A 15,785-nucleotide genomic window follows, 5' to 3' on the forward strand; every position below is an offset into this window, starting at 1 on the left:
ATATCTTATAATTCTGAGCAGCTGCTGGAGCCTATTCCAAGGGTCAGCTATGATTTATGGGGTAACTGAAGTCTGATCCTCTTCGAAGTCCTTTTTTTTTTTTTTTTTTTTTTTGCGGTACGCGGGTCTCTTACTGTTGTGGCCTCTCCCGTTGCAGAGCACGGGCTCCGGACGCGCAGGCTCAGCGGCCATGGCTCACGGGCCCAGCCGCTCCGCGGCATGTGGGATCTTCCCGGACCAGGGCACGAACCCGTGTCCCCCGCATCGGCAGGCGGACTCTCAACCACTACGCCACCAGGGAAGCCCAGAAGTACTTTCTTCTGAGGTTGTGGGAGTGGAAAGACAATAGGAAGGTATTCCAACTACTTCACTATCCGCAAAGCTATTTAGGTTCATTCTGCCTCAAAGACATGCTACCCTTGGAAGCTCATTCTTATATCCGCCCTCACCCCTTCACCCCGGTTTGAGTGTCAAACTGACAAACCCGGAAAGAGATCCCCAAAATATAATCCAAACAGAGCACCGTTCACATCGTGTAAGAGTGATCTGTTCACATGAGGTTTATTTGATACGAAACAACACAAGAGATGACCTACCTTTAAAAGCCACACTCATTCATTCGGAAATGAAAAAGCGATAGAATACAAAGCTGACCCCATAACGCCCCTGGTTTGGCTTTTTGTTATCTTTTAAAAATTTGCTGATAAAGTTTCTCAGGTAAGGAAGCTCGTTATTTCAGGAAAGGGTGTTGGGCGCTCTGCCTTCCCTGTATGCATGTGCAAGTTGCCATGGTTCCAGGCAACGGGAGACAAGGGTTGTGAGTGGGCGACTAAATAGGTCTGTTAACAAACACAGGGACACTCCAGCCAGGGCTTGTTTTTAAATGGCTGAGAGTGAACTGTTTTAAAACGAATTGTGTAATAAAGAAAATTAAGAAGGGGAGTTCAACCAGACTCTGTTCTGCAGAGCCCTGGGAGAGAGAAGGATGGGGAGAGAGGAGAAAAGGGATGCAGTGGGCCAAGTAGGAAGGAGGAGGCTTCTGACAAACACACCCCTGTCTCGACCAGAAATCTGTTCAGGTTTCGTGCGTTTTACGTACTGGGCTTCCAGATACGCTTCCTTTTAAACAAGAGCTCTGAGTTTGAAAGCCAGTGGTTCAGACACTACAAGAGAAACACAGATTTGTGGAAATGGCTATTGCTAAAATGTAGGGAAGACATTTTTTTTGAGAAATGAATCAGTACGAGAAAGTGAGGCAAAGACTGAAGTGTGAAGGATTTATTCAATCTTTGTTGCCCCAAGTTAAAAGGAAAAGAGAAACTTTCCCTTTTACAAAGTATTATGGCAGCAAAATTACTCTAACATGCAAATTAGTTTCCCAGGCCCACCCTAAAGGCTACACACTGCACGAAGCTTTTCTGATTCCTTCAGTAAAACAGATCTCTCCTGTACGGGAGAACCTGCACACGTACACTCTGCTGGGGGGAAGTAGTTCTTTCACGAGTCTTTATACCATATTCTGCTTGTACTCCAGGTACAGTGGCTGATGTCTGTCTGACTTAGCCTTCCTACTGGGCTTACTTCATAATGTGTCTAAACCCCTCTATCTTTGCAGGACTTTAGGAATCTAAGATAGCGTGTTTCGTCTGCGAAGAAAGAAATATGACAAGTTTAGGCAACAGTCACCGAATAAGAGGATCCTATCAATACAAGATCAAATTCTAACTGGATATTTAAAATAAAATTCAAAAATGATCCTTTTCAGATGCTTATCACTGGAAAGTAACAAAGCCGAACCACAAAATCTTCTAGTAATCTAACGGAGGAAAACAACACATTTTGGTCTTAACATACTTAATTTACCTCTTGCTCTTTAATATCCAGGAAGTGAGTTTAATACCCCAAAGTGCTACTTTTTGTAGCACCAAATGTAAAATATCTCAGGTATGATTTGGTAAAATACTTATTTGAATACCAGTAAAAGCTCTCTTAATATAACTTTTTCTTATCTACTCATTCTTCATATTGCATTTTTTTTTTTTTTTTTTTTTTTTTGCGGTACGCGTGGCTCTCACTGTTGTGGCCTCTCCCGTTGCGGAGCACAGGCTCCGGACGCGCAGGCTCAGCAGCCACGGCTCACGGGCCCAGCCGCTTCACGGCATGTGGGATCTTCCCAGTTCGGGGCATGAACTCGTGTCCCCTGCATCGGCAGGCGGACTCTCAACCACTGCACCACCAGGGAAGCCCCATATTGCATTTTTATTTTAGAAACTATACTTACACACCCAGGTATAAATCATAGGTATTTTTTTACCTGCCTAGATTTATACATGTGTAGCCTGCAAACTCACTTGACTGAATACACACCCATTCATCCAGCTCAGCTTCCACATGTACTGTTCAACCTTCTACTTTATTTTTTTTTAACTTGAAGTAAAAATGTACTGCTACTTCTGTGTCACTGCAGACAACGTAATAACAAATTAAGCAATGAGTTAAAAATGCCACATAAATACAGGATGCACAGGGCATTTGATTTTGACTATACACCTACGCGTGAATCGATTAAAAACTAAACCTGATAACTTGCACTTTCTATAACCTCCACAGAAGTCCTTTTTTGCTTTCTCTTTTCTTAATACAAAAAGGTAAATAACATACACGTCTATTTCCAGGTATGACAAAGTAAGACCCTACCAGACAATCTGGCTGCCCCTGAAGAAAACAGCCATGAAGCCTGGATATAATGCAGAGAGCAATGACCTGACAGGAGTGAAAAGTGAGGCAGGCCGACAGATGGCGTGAGAGGCCACTCACTGCAGAGGACAGAGCTGCACCTGTGCTGGGGTTGGACTGTGGCCATTGTCACATTTCATGGCACTGTACACTTAAAATGTGTACACTTTATTGTGTGTACATATAGGTATATATTATATACCTATATTTGGTTTAATTAAGGCATTATTATAATATGTATAATAAAATGATGCTTTCTAAATGCTCCCTTTGAAGGGCAGATATGGCTTAACGCCAAAACCCGGCTGAAAGATAGAAGTTGATGCTGAGGGAATTGTTATATCTGGGACAGAAGGGACTCAATCTACGACTGACCAGGGAGAAAGAAATGCATCACCTGCAATTATATGTTCTCCCTTCCTTAACTTCTGCGACCCCTCCCATTGTCATTTTTGTAACTTGCTTTGAGCAGATCCTTTTTTTCTTCTTCTTTCTACCAAACCACAGTCTTTGTCGGCAAGAAGAAAATTAGTAGCAGATGCAAGCTTATTTTTAATGGTCCAAGACCAAATTTTCTGAACTTAAAGCAAACACTTCGTCCTGTCAAAGTTCTTGGATTCCATTAAGATACAAACTGTATGCTCTCCTTCCAATTCATGAACCAAAAATAATTTCAAAAACTAATTGTAAGAAACTATACCACAGGGTTACTCATTGTGTTCTGCTAATTTTTTATTCTTATCATCCAGAGAACAAAGAGTTTAATTTCATAGACATTTTGAGAAAACTTTTAAACTCTATGCTGGTCTCGACAGTTTTTTTTGTTTTTGTATCTGTAGTGGATTACCCAGCAAGGCCTTTTATTATAACTGGCTCTGGTTCAAAGACAGATGTAGAAGTCAGAAGCACAGAATGTTCATTCCAGTAGTTAGCACTCATTTGAGATGGCTTGAATACATTATTATTAAGTCACATTACTGGGCTAAATAATTTGCAGTAAGACTTCTAGTACAAGAATTATTTACGTTCGCTTACTAAGGCTGAATTCCTCTCTGGGTAAAAATGTGAAATCTTTCATCACCCCCAGAGCCAACAGAGATGACCTTTGGAGAAGGGGAAGGAGAAAACAAGAAAAAGGAGGTGTTCTTGTCATGGTCTTGCATTAAGCACCCAGGGGGCCTTGGACAAATCATTTGATCATCCTTGGTCACAGTTTCTTCTTTAACGAAGCATGGAGGCCATGCTAAACGAGCTCTAAAATCACGGGGAGTCCAACCCTGCCACCTCTTCCCACCTCCCTGGTACACAGGAAGTGGCTCTCCAGAGTCAGGATGCCCTGGGTTCAAAACCTGTCTTCTCCACTTACCTGCCTGTATGACCATGAACAAGTTACTTAACCTTCCTGTGCCCCAGTTTCCTGATCTATTAAATACCTGTGACACCTCCCTCACAGGGCTGCTTGGAGGATGAACAGAGACGGTGTACCTACAGAGGTTAGCACAGTGCTTGGCCCACAGTAAGTGCTCAGTCCGTGGTGGCAGCTGTTACTGCCGTTAGATGACCTGAACCAGGACCTGAAGGCCAGATTACAAGGGAGCACCCCTGCAACTCCACCTGAAGATAAACTTTGAACCATCAGATCAACAGCCTCCGGAAACTCTGTCGCTCACAACGGCCATCAGATGGCCTTCTAAGGAGCTCTGGTTCAGAGGACATGTGTATTACTGGTAACCAGACTTGTGACCTTTCAGGTCCTTTCCAACCCTGATATATAAGATCTGCAGACATCATCTCACAGCAGGATGCTTATGGGAGGATTTACGGCCCTGCTGGGAGAGGCACCCCTGAGACCTCACTACCCAGGCAGTTACTAGCCGTGGCTAACCACAGGGCTGTCCTGCCCAGCCCTGTCTCCATCGTGAGCTAATTGTGGATCCCCACTGGGCTAACTAAGGTTTGTGACGGCATTTGTATGTGTCTCAGTTTATCTAATGTGAAATAATCACGCTCACCCGATTAGGAATTAAGTAAAAGATGACCGTGAAACTCTCCCAGGAAAGAAAATAACAGTTATATCCTGATTTATAAATTAGGACAATTTACAAAATAAGACCTAAATACTTCTGAAGTTCTTTATTTTCCATCCTCCTTTTGCTGGGGTTTCTTCTTTCCCTTTCTCTTCCATGACCAGTGCCTGGAGCAGAGGTTCACAGGCTATGCCCTGCAGGCCAAAGCCAGCCCACAGTCAGGCCACTTGTCCACAGCTCGTCTATGGCGGCTTTGGGGCTACAGGGACAGAGTTGAGTAGTTACGGCCCCCAAGCAGAGAATTATTTACATTCCGGCCCTTCACGGAAAGAGTTTGCTGACCTATGGCCTAGAACACTGCGCATTCATGGTAGGTAGCCAATAACCGTTTCTGAATACGTGATAATGGTCATCATTTCATTCAACATCCAATAAATGTTTATTAAATGCTTCTAAGCACCAGGTACTGTGCCAGCTTCTGAAACACAGTGACCTGGGGCTACGATGGTGAAGATGAGGTCAGGGTCCATGCCCTCGTGGTGTGGACAGTTTAGTACGGGAAGAGAGCAAATGATCATCCAAACACTTCCTTATTTACAGTATGATGAGTGTTTACAAAGGGAACAGGGTACTGGCAGAGTATATAAAAGGAAGACCGGATCCTATCTCAGGCAGCCTTCTCTAACTTTGAGCCGAGACCTGAATGTGGATTTCTTGCCTCTGAACTGCCAGCGAAAGTGAGGGGTCCCTGAGGCCACATGAAATGCAAATGGGTTTCAGTCTGGTTTTCAGTCTGTGCTTCCTCCATCCATCCGTCCAGCTATGAGTGCAAGAACACAGAGCGTAATGAAGTTCGAGACACTTGATTTTTCAATCCCCAAACAGGAATGCTAAGCAAATAAATAATTTTAAAACCAACAAGGTGAAAAATCATAAGTCAGGTTCACCTGTTAGACACTGGATATCGACACATGACCAAGAGACCGTTCTGCTCTCGGCTCTGGTTTTTTAAGCACGGAAAATCGGTCTAAATTGAGGAACATTACTCTTCACACTTGGGAAGAAGATTTGATGGAACGTAAACAGATGCCCTGCAGCCTGGGTGTGCAGCTGGTTGTCATGGAGGTTTGAAGTTTCTTGGTGCTGCCTGTCAAGGTTGATCAAGCGGCTTAAGCACTCCTATGCTCTGCCTTCCAAACCCAGCAAGGCTCGGCGGGCCACCCAGGCATTCTTTGGGAACACGGCCCATTGACCCCACCCTGAAAACTGGCAGGTCCTTTCAGAGAAGGTGGAGGGAGAATGCAAAGGAGCAGGAAGGAGTGCTGCAGAATAAATGCGTGGTATAAAGTTTTCTTTGCATTTCCTATCATCGGTTAGCCCGAAGAGCTCTGCTGGCTCAATGGGGAGATTTATTCCTCTATTTCTTTAGAGGAAATGTAGGTACAGGGAGATTAAGCATCTAACTTCAGGTCACTGAACATGTCAGTGAGAGTCCAGGAACCAGAAGATGCGGTAACTGATCCAAGATTAGTTGCTTTAGCCCATGCCTACAAAACCTTTGCTTTCTAGAATCGCACAGTCCTACTAAATATAGACGTCATCTAAAAGATCATCTCCTTCAAAGGAGAATCATTAATTTAGGGCAAGAAAATTTTCCTGGTTTAAGAGATGCACCTTGGCAGGCTCCGTGGACGATTCCTTCCCCTTTGCCCGGGAGCTGATCTGTGGTGTCTGGCATGATCTATGGATCAGTTAGTGTGAAAATATGGTCGGCTGCTACAAAAACTTTCCTATACCATAACCAGCTCTCATCTCCAACATAACCACAGCAGAGTAAAGAGAAGGCGTCAGGGAACCAGAAGTCAACTATATTGTAGTATATAGCAGTCATTTTCATGAAAAAATACTACTGTTCCTCATAGTAGAAGATTTCCCTTACCTGGATATCTCCCTATTTGAAAAACCAAGGAAGGAAGGGAAGGGGGAAGGTGGAAGGCAAAAAAAAAAAAAAAAGTCAAGCATTTTTAAGTTGCTTCTTCTTCTGAAGGTAGTTCATTAATAATTTCGCCTAATATCTTGAAATAATTGAGCAAAACCAGAGGTAGCTCCCAACATGACTGGGAGACATTGAGCTAAAAAGAACGTTTTGATACTATGCACCATATGAGAATTTCAAGCCTGTTGTTACAGGGATTTCCCACTTTTACTCAGCCCCTCAATAAACATTTATTGAGTGCCAGGTACATGAAGATCCAAAGTGTTTTAATGAGGGTTGGGGATGGATGTTGGTAAAGAATGCCTATAATTCTCTCACCTAGTGGAGGAGATCCATGCAAAGGAATGGTGCCCACAGAGAATGTAGGCAGGGTAGGTGCTTGTAGTAGGGGCTTCACACTGAGTCAGGAGCTGCAAGCACCAGCAGGCCCACAGAGGAGGAAGAAGCCCAGTGCATCCACGTGTGACAACATCTAACCTCGCCTTCCTACTGAAGCCCGATAGAAACCCACAACATGATGTAATGAAACCCAATGAGGATTCAGAATAAGCTCCTTATGCTCTATGTAGGTCAACAGAATTAATGTTTATGTCATTGTAGTTTCTGCTTTGTGTTTCACACAAGCCCTTAGAGGAAATACAAAAACCAGAGGGATTTTCTTTTAGGAAATTATTTTTGTCTCTTTTACGTTCTATAAGAGACAGAAAATCAAAGTACCTAAGATAAAATTCAAGGGTAAGATGACGATTATAAGATACACTGAAAATGGCAAGTTACTATTATTTTTAATAGAGTGGTCCCACACTTTTTTTTGGTTCATTTTTAAACCCATGGGGATTATAAGGGAAAATCCTATGAATTAGTCTTGACTGATTTACACCCATTACTTATTAATTTAAACAAATGAATGCCCAAAACACCTTTTTTTCTTAGACAGGGACATTTAACAAAAGCCAGAATCTGACTTACATAGACTTCAGTTTAACCGAATATGCTGAATCCATGGGGCCTAAAGAATCCTAATGGGGTGGTGGTGGGGAGATAAGTTGATGGCCATCCTGTAACATGACTGCCTTTCACCCTGGAATAATACAAGTGTGCCAGAGCTAATCAGCTCCCCCTCCACTCAAGAATATAAGAAGATCATCTGTGCCAGTCTCGTCTCCCCACAACTAATATTTTATTTTTGGCTTTCTGACCAACTAGTGATGGAAACTCTGCAGTTACCAGTTTTCAGAAAGAAACAGTTAAAACGTTTCACTTATTGAGAAGACAGAGCTAAGAATGATGACAGACATTCCCGGGGCACTGCGTTTAGCGGACAGTGGCCTGTGTCTGGTGTGTGTGTGTGTGTGTACAAAAGCACGCATGCACACATGTGACAAATAAGTGAATGGGAAAACTAGGAATCTCAGTAAGTTAAAAAAGCTAAAGGACCAAGAAGTCCCAGTTTCACTCAGCCAGATCAGAAAGGAAATTGGCTAGATGCCCTGTTTTTAAGGAGCAATTTGGCTGCAAACATATTTGGAAAAACAAATAAGTAAGACCAGAAAACACACGCACAAATTTTTGAATTCCTCCAAAGAGAAAAACACAACGCCATGAGGTGATAGGGAAAAACACTCCTCAGAGCCATCAAATTCCTAGGCACTCCATTCAGCAAGATTTTTAATACAGGCAAATCTCACGTCCGAGAGGAGCACAATTATCGCCCTGTTGAATGTTCATTTCAACTTGTAGAGCTAAGTGGTAATGACCAAGGCAGTCCTTCCAGGCCTTCATCAGGCTCCAACTAAAGAGCAGAATTTTGTTTCTTTAAAGAAAACCTACTCTGGGCAGCAGGGAAATTTAGAAATCATGCCAGGAAGGATGTTCCCCTTCCGTCAGCTGAGAGTTTACAGAAGTCCTCCCGACCGCTCATGCTGCAAGAGTGCCTTGGGCGCTCTTGGACCTGGACTCCAAGCTTCAACCTGAACACTGAGCAAAAAGGTCAAACATGTTATTATTCCCTTTCCTTCTAACTTTTCCACTGGCCAAGGTGGTTGTCAGGGGCTTCCCACCGTAGCCTTAGCTCCTGGTAGGCGTGAGCCAGAGAAGTCACTACTATTTGCTATGCAGTCAGACCTGCCTTTCTCTTAGCCAAGCACTGGAATCTCAAAAGACTCATTTGAAAAGGATGGCTCCTCTCTCGAGTGCCCAAAGTTTATAATTATGATTACTAGGCACTGAAAAGTACTCTTACAATAGAGCTTCTAAAAAGCTATACAGATAACTGAACACATTAATAATTGCGAAGAGAGATAGTAATTTGTGCCTGCCATTCTGTGCCCACGTGCTAAAAGGAAAGCCTGACAGAGAGCACCACCCATCACCAGCCTCCAGGGTACGTCTGCACCTTTGTTATTACACCTGCTCACTTAGCTATGGGCATGAGATGACTCAACATGCTCAAACCTTCACTGGGGGCTTCCATGGTGGCGCAGTGGTTGAGAGTCCGCCTGCCGATGCAGGGGACACGGGTTCGTGCCCCGGTCCGAGAAGATCCCACATGCCGTGGAGCGGCTGGGCCCGTGAGCCATGGCCGCTGAGCCTGCGCGTCCGGAGCCTGTGTTCCGCAACGGGAAAGGCCACAGCAGTGAGAGGCCCGCGTACCGCAAAAAAAAAAAAAAAAACCTTCACTGGTTACTTAATCCCAACTCCTCCTCCTCCTGCTGCTTTTTATTGGTAAAGGATGACCACACATCTAGTGGCTCTAGTTCACACTCTTTTCTCTCTCTCTCTCACTGTCCTTATTCAATTGGTCACCAAATCCTACTAATTTGTCACCTGTTTATCTGTCTCCTACCCTCCACTACTACTTCTGTCTTGGTTCAGGACCTCTACCTCTCTTGCCCAGATATTAAAATATCTGTTAACTAGTCTCCTTGCCTACAGGTTAGTTCTTCATGAATTTCTCTCCTCCTGTGCCTCCCTAATTGGCTTCTAAAATATAAGGCTTACAAACAATGAAATCATAAACATACTTGAAGAAAACATAGGTGAATATGTTTATAATTTTGGATTGGAAAAAGCATTTCTAAGTATGACATAAAACCTAGAAGGCATAAATACAGTCACTTGAAAAATCTTCTGTAAGATAAAGAACACTATATTCAAAGATAAAAAAACAACTGGGGAAAATATCTGCACTATATTTGGCAGGGGACATGCTAATTTCCTTCATATACAAAGAGTTCTTCCAACTCACTAAGAAAAAAACCTATTGTAAATTTGAAATAACATCTCAAGTCCATCTCTTGGCTACACCAGGAGACAAGAAGCTAATGCAAATAATTGTAAAGCTGTGAGGAAGGCACAACATGTCCTGAAAAGACCAGGTACTGAAAAATTGGTTAGATATCACTGCTAGCAAACCTGCTTCAAATGTCCTGCCAAGATGCAATTACATTACATGTCAACATTAAGGCACATTTCAGCAGTTGAAAAATGCCCCTGGACTCTCTTGTTTACGCCTCTGGAACACAGCAGCGTATGTTTGCACAGAACAAATCATTCCCTGTAAAGCTGGAAGGGCCTCTTTGCCTACGTTATTGATGTGTTAGCTTTGAGCCAGAAGGTTAAAATCTTTGAGAACATTTCCGAACTCACACGACACCAAAACCTATTAGTCCGTTAGCACAGCCTAGGCTGAGAGGTTACAGCAAATGCCCATCAGATGAAACTCGCTGACATTTCCATTTTGACCCAAACTAAGTGACAAAATAATATCCCCTGACAAGAAGGCAGAGTATCAGCAAAGTGACGTCACTGACATAACTGCCACAAAGATACTCACTCTACCTAAGCACACGATCACCCAAAATTAAGGTGTCAAAATCAAGTGCAAATAGTACAGATGACTCATTTTTCAAATGAAAGCTCAGATGAAATGGTAAATCTACTGCACCCACGAGAAGAAATAACTTTTGTTAGGAAAGTGGATAATTCAAGACGTTGATAGATATAGCTCTGTATGTGAGGCTGGAGCACGGGCCAATTCACCTACCTGCAAGACTGCAAAGGAATCTGATGCAAAAGCCCAAGGCTGTATTAGTGTCCATTTGCCAAAACAGAATTTAAAAAATGAAGCTGAGACTCAAAATGGAATGCAATCATGAGTAAATCTGGGAAAAACAAAGGAGCTTAACCCCAACAAATAGTACTGGAAATTAGAAAGTTTAACCAATTGTTTCCCAGCCTTGAAAAGGTAGAGCTGCGTTGAGCGACCCAAGCATCAGAATACCACCATTATACAATGGATGGCCAGAGTCTGAACGCAGGACTTTTTGTTGTTCAAACTGTTTTTAGTGTGTGAGCACTTAACTCACAATGTTGTTGAGAATCATGACAGAGAAATGAATTCAGTTTTCTAAACAGTTTCCCGAAAAAGCCAGTTGGATTTTTACATTTCTGACTTGGACAATGAATGAATGTGCAGAAATTCGAAACTTAATCGATGGTTTCTCAAAACCCATTTGCTTCTATCGTTTGTCTCTGGTGAAACTAATAGAACATTCTCCCAATAAATCTTGAGGCACAGGAAGCCATTTTATTCCTGGCTGAAATGGGCCCAATGGTTCGCAAGCGAGTGTCACCTACTGAGACGCGTGCTGGGAACATTTAGGTGGCTTCATGATGCCAGGGGCAGCCAGTCCAGAACTGCTCAACCTAGGCACACACAGAATGTGACAAAAGAGCAAATCCCACCACAGGCTTCCTTCCCTTTCCATGGGGAAAGAGAACTTTGCCTTAGACCAAGTGGCGAGTGCCAGTAACCACTCTATAATACCCATGGAGGGTATTAGGGAGAAACAGAAACTGTAGGTAAGGAGGTCGGAATAAACATTACTGAAATTAACACATCAACCTAGGCTTTGTCTCTGGCAGACCTAGGAGGGTCTCATCTTCGGCCTACAGCTTATATGTTAAATCAACAAACAAAAAGCAAGTGGACAAAACTTACTTAAAACTAACAGGGTTCTTTCCTCAGGCCCCCAGTTTTTAAAACTACACAGTTGGGATAGGTAAGCATGGAGACTCACTCTGGGAAGCGTAAAGCCCCTCGGCCGCTCTGTCTTCGTGTCCGTCATACTCCCTGCTGGACAGCTGCCTGTTGGCAGTCTCCAGTCGATCTGTGCACAGAGAGGAAACGATTACAAAGAAATGCACTTGCATTTAAGTGATCCTCCGACAGGCAAATGACCTGGGTGCTGAGAGCTGGGTAGGGAGAGATGCCCAGGGAGGAGCCCCAAACTGAACAACTCTTGGGCGGGGGGGAACAAGACGCTCCAGAACATCAAAAAGAAAAGTCCTCAGACGCCACGCTGTGCCTTTATGCAATTTAATGCCAAGGTGTGCACCGGTGGCAGGCAGCGAAGAACAGGTTCCTGCAAGGCCAGCAGAGTCCTCGAAAAGGGGTTGAGTTCCCTTGGCCTCAAACCCAGCCCTCGTCTAAACTTGACCATCAGCCCTCTGTAGCTGGGAAGCAAAAAATTAAAAATAACAATTAAATAAATACCAGGAAGCAAGTCAAGATGACCTGATGGATGAAGATTCTACTCAGTGAGTTCTAGGTTTGCTCATGCCATTTGGTCAATCTTCCTCTACTCAATTAAATAATTCAGCCTAACAAGTCTTTATTGAGCTTACATAATACCCAAGACTAAAGGGTTTGCAGTAATTAAAAAAAAAAAAAAGGTAGGTTCCAGCTACAGACTGCCAGTACACGGAGTCTTTTGACACGAGGGAACTGAAAAATGGCTTGGCTGACTGAAAGTGAAGTATAATTTCATGGGTCAGATCATTCTGCATGTTGGAGGTTGCCAAGGTCCTGTAACAGGGGGCCCCTAGCTTTCAGGAAGTTGATATATATCTACTCTTTTCACAACCGTGGGCTTTTTTTTTCTCCAAGAGGGACATGTGTCTAACTCTGCCTTCTACACTATACACCAAGCAAGTGTTAACTGTTGGCTTTCAAAGAATGCAACTAAATGCCTCAGCTTGATGTGACAAGGGGTGTGCAGGGAACATTGGTCTTTTCAGACATTCCCATTCACAACACGAGTCATGTTAAGTACTTTTAAAGCAAGAAGGAGCTGCACACATACTCCCTCCCTGTCAGGGACTCGTGTATAGAGGTTGTCACTTCTCAGGCTCAGTGCTGCAACCTACAACCTACAACGTGAAAAGAACACTTCTGCTCTCTGGTGCCCCTTTCCCAGAGGCTTGGGATTTACAAGGTTATGTAACATAACTTGGGCTTGAAGTCTGGCTGTCAGCAACACGGGGCGTTTAGGGTAGAGAAAACATGAGTGAACTTGACATGCCTCGGAGGTCTCTGTTGAAATCATGGAGCCTTCGAATCTCGCCTTCGAGTTTGTTTCTCATCGCCTTGTCCAGCGACTCTCGCTTGGTGGTAGACTTGACCAGGCTCTCATAGGCTTCCGAGATTCTCTGAAGTTCTTTTTCAAACTGAAAGAAAGAAGCAGCACGAAAGTGAGACTTCTGACATTCCCACCCGTGCCTTAGCTATGCTGATTCTTGGATGCTCCAGTTGTGAAGGCTGTATCTTCAATGCAGCCTTTCTGTGTCTTAAGTTTGTCTACCAAATCCTGCAACCGACTTCACCACCCCCCCATCTGTCTCCCAGCACCATGTTAGGATCCTGTGAATTACAGACTCACAAGTCTGGTGGGACCATCTGATGTCACCTGGTAATAGTCTCTTGATACAAATATCAGGAAGGGGTGAATTTAAACATAACTTAGGACTTCCCTGGTGGCGCAGTGGTTAAGAATCCACCTGCCAATGCAGGAGACACGGGTTTGAGCTCTGGTCCGGGAAGATCCCAATTGGTGCAGAGCAACTAAGCCCACGAGCCACAACTACTGAGCCACGTGCCACAACTACTGAAGCCCACGCGCCTAGAGCCTGTGCTCCGCAACAAGAGAAGCCACTACAATGAGAAGTCCACGTGCTGCAATGAAGAGTAGTCCCCGCTTGATGCAACTAGAGGAAGCCCGTGCGCAGCAACAAAGACCCAACACAGCCAAAAAATAAAATAAAATATAATGTTTAAAAAATAATAAACATAAAATAAACATAAACTGCTTATATTAAGTATGGCAATTTACAACTATCATTATTTTTCCTAGTTAATGTGAGGAAAATATTAAAGTACAGGAAAACTAAAGGATCACAAGTAGAACCCTAATTTCCTGACTCCAAGTACAGTGCTCTCCTGAGACCCTCCTACCCATCCCCAAAGGAACATAAAATCCACACGAAGAGAGGTTTCATCGCTTAGCCTGTTATCCCTTTGTCTATGAAATTATCTATATAAAGGACTAATGGATTTGTATCTAACTGTAAACCATAGAAAACCTCTTTATACGTGGGAGTTGGAAGACATGGGATAAAACCCAATATATATATATATATTTTTTTGTATTTCACGAAATCAAGAGCTGTAACTGGGAGAGCCTTTAATCTACGACATATATAAATCTATAACAAGTAGCTATAACTGATATAAAAGGAGTCTAACATAACAGCACGTTTTATAGTAGAAATTAATAAATCCCATTTTATTGTTGTGTAACATAAATGCAGGAGAAAGGGTAAAGAGTACCCGCAAACCTGGCTACCAAAAGTTGGAATCAGAGGCAAAGTGGCAGGGTTGAGAACACTAGCGCCTCTCCCTGGGCACCAAGAGAACTGCACCGTGTTTTGGTCCCTCCATGGAGAGCTATGTCACCATAAGGCAGACACCCTGACTGCCGGAACTCCAATTGCCCAGATCAAAAAGTCCCTGCTGAGACTCCTATAAGTAATACATCCCCTGACAGATACCTATTGCACACTTACTATGTGTCTGGGTGCCAAGGAAACGGATATAAGACAATTCCTGGTCTTTACGGTCTCACAGCCTGGAGCTGGCCTGTATGCAGATACATACGCTTCTACAGTGCAATGTGACAAGGGGTGTGGTGATTTAATGCTATGGTAGCCTAGAGACAAAGTTATTAATTTGGCAGGGGTGAGAAGGGGTTTGTTTAAAAAAGATTTCAGAGAAAATGCCATTTAAAATGAGTCCTGAGGGATGAACAGGAATTTGCCAAGCAGAAAAGAAAAGGCCAAAGGGCTTTGGCATTCTCTGCAGAAAACAGGGAATGACCCAAGACAGAGAGCCACGAAGGAAAGTGCATGTCTCTGACACGACAGGTCATCTGGGGATGACAGCAAGGGGCAAGTGGCCATAAGGAAGGACTTTATGGGCATAGGTAATTGTTGCGGGGGGAGAGCCTGGGGAGGGGACAGAAGCATAAATCGCACCTGAGGTTTTATGGAGATCATATTAAAGCATGGGGTTGCAGGGTGGGTGTAGGGAGGGAAGGCAGGAGAAAGGAGTCCAGGCAAGAAGCGAACATAAACAGTTTAATGACAGGACAAGGGCATGAACCCAGATAACTAAAAGGACAAATTCCAAAGACACTGAAGAGTAGAATCAATAGGTCTCCGTGACTGGTCTGGACGGTAAGGGAGAAAGGAATCACAGACATTCATAGCTTAGAAGACAGAGTAACAAGACTTAACCAAGATAAATGATAAGAGAACAGGTTTACCTAAACCAAAAGTCTGGTTTTGGAGATACCATGTCTGAATTGCCTGCAGAACAGTTAGCAGGAAAGAGACGGGTCTGAAAGTCAGGTGGGCAGTTGTTTCACTGTGCGTAGATGACAGACGAAGTCACAGAGTGAGACCACTTAGGGAGATCAACAGAAGATCAGAGGGCCAAGGGTGGGAGCGCTGACACTGCAGGAGAAGGCGAGGCAGGAGAACCCAGGAGAGAGAGACTGATGCCAGGGGTGCCATTGCAGCCAGGAACCCAGAAACTTAAAGAAGGAGACCGGATGTAGTCAATGCCCTAGAGGTTACAGACGAAGCCAAGACACATCTGAGGGCTTCCACCACACATCCGGTGGCGC

General features: G+C 43.7%; 1 protein-coding gene across 14 annotated transcripts in view; it reads right to left on the bottom strand.

Annotated features, from left to right (window-relative positions):
- Positions 1-15,785, bottom strand: part of AMOTL1 (angiomotin like 1) — a 173,354-nt gene that overhangs the window by 29,747 nt on the left and 127,822 nt on the right. For all 14 annotated transcript variants that reach the window (XM_082661016.1, XM_082661025.1, XM_082661022.1 and 11 more), the window contains 2 exons: positions 13,125-13,269; positions 11,841-11,930 (listed from right to left, as the gene is read on the bottom strand). In XM_082661016.1, the coding sequence (XP_082517142.1) occupies positions 11,841-11,930; positions 13,125-13,269 (235 nt within the window). The remainder of the gene's footprint in view (positions 1-11,840; positions 11,931-13,124; positions 13,270-15,785) is intronic.

This window comes from Grampus griseus, assembly GCF_964374135.1.
Source record: "Grampus griseus genome assembly, chromosome: 8".
Classification (NCBI taxonomy): Eukaryota; Metazoa; Chordata; class Mammalia; order Artiodactyla; family Delphinidae; genus Grampus; species Grampus griseus.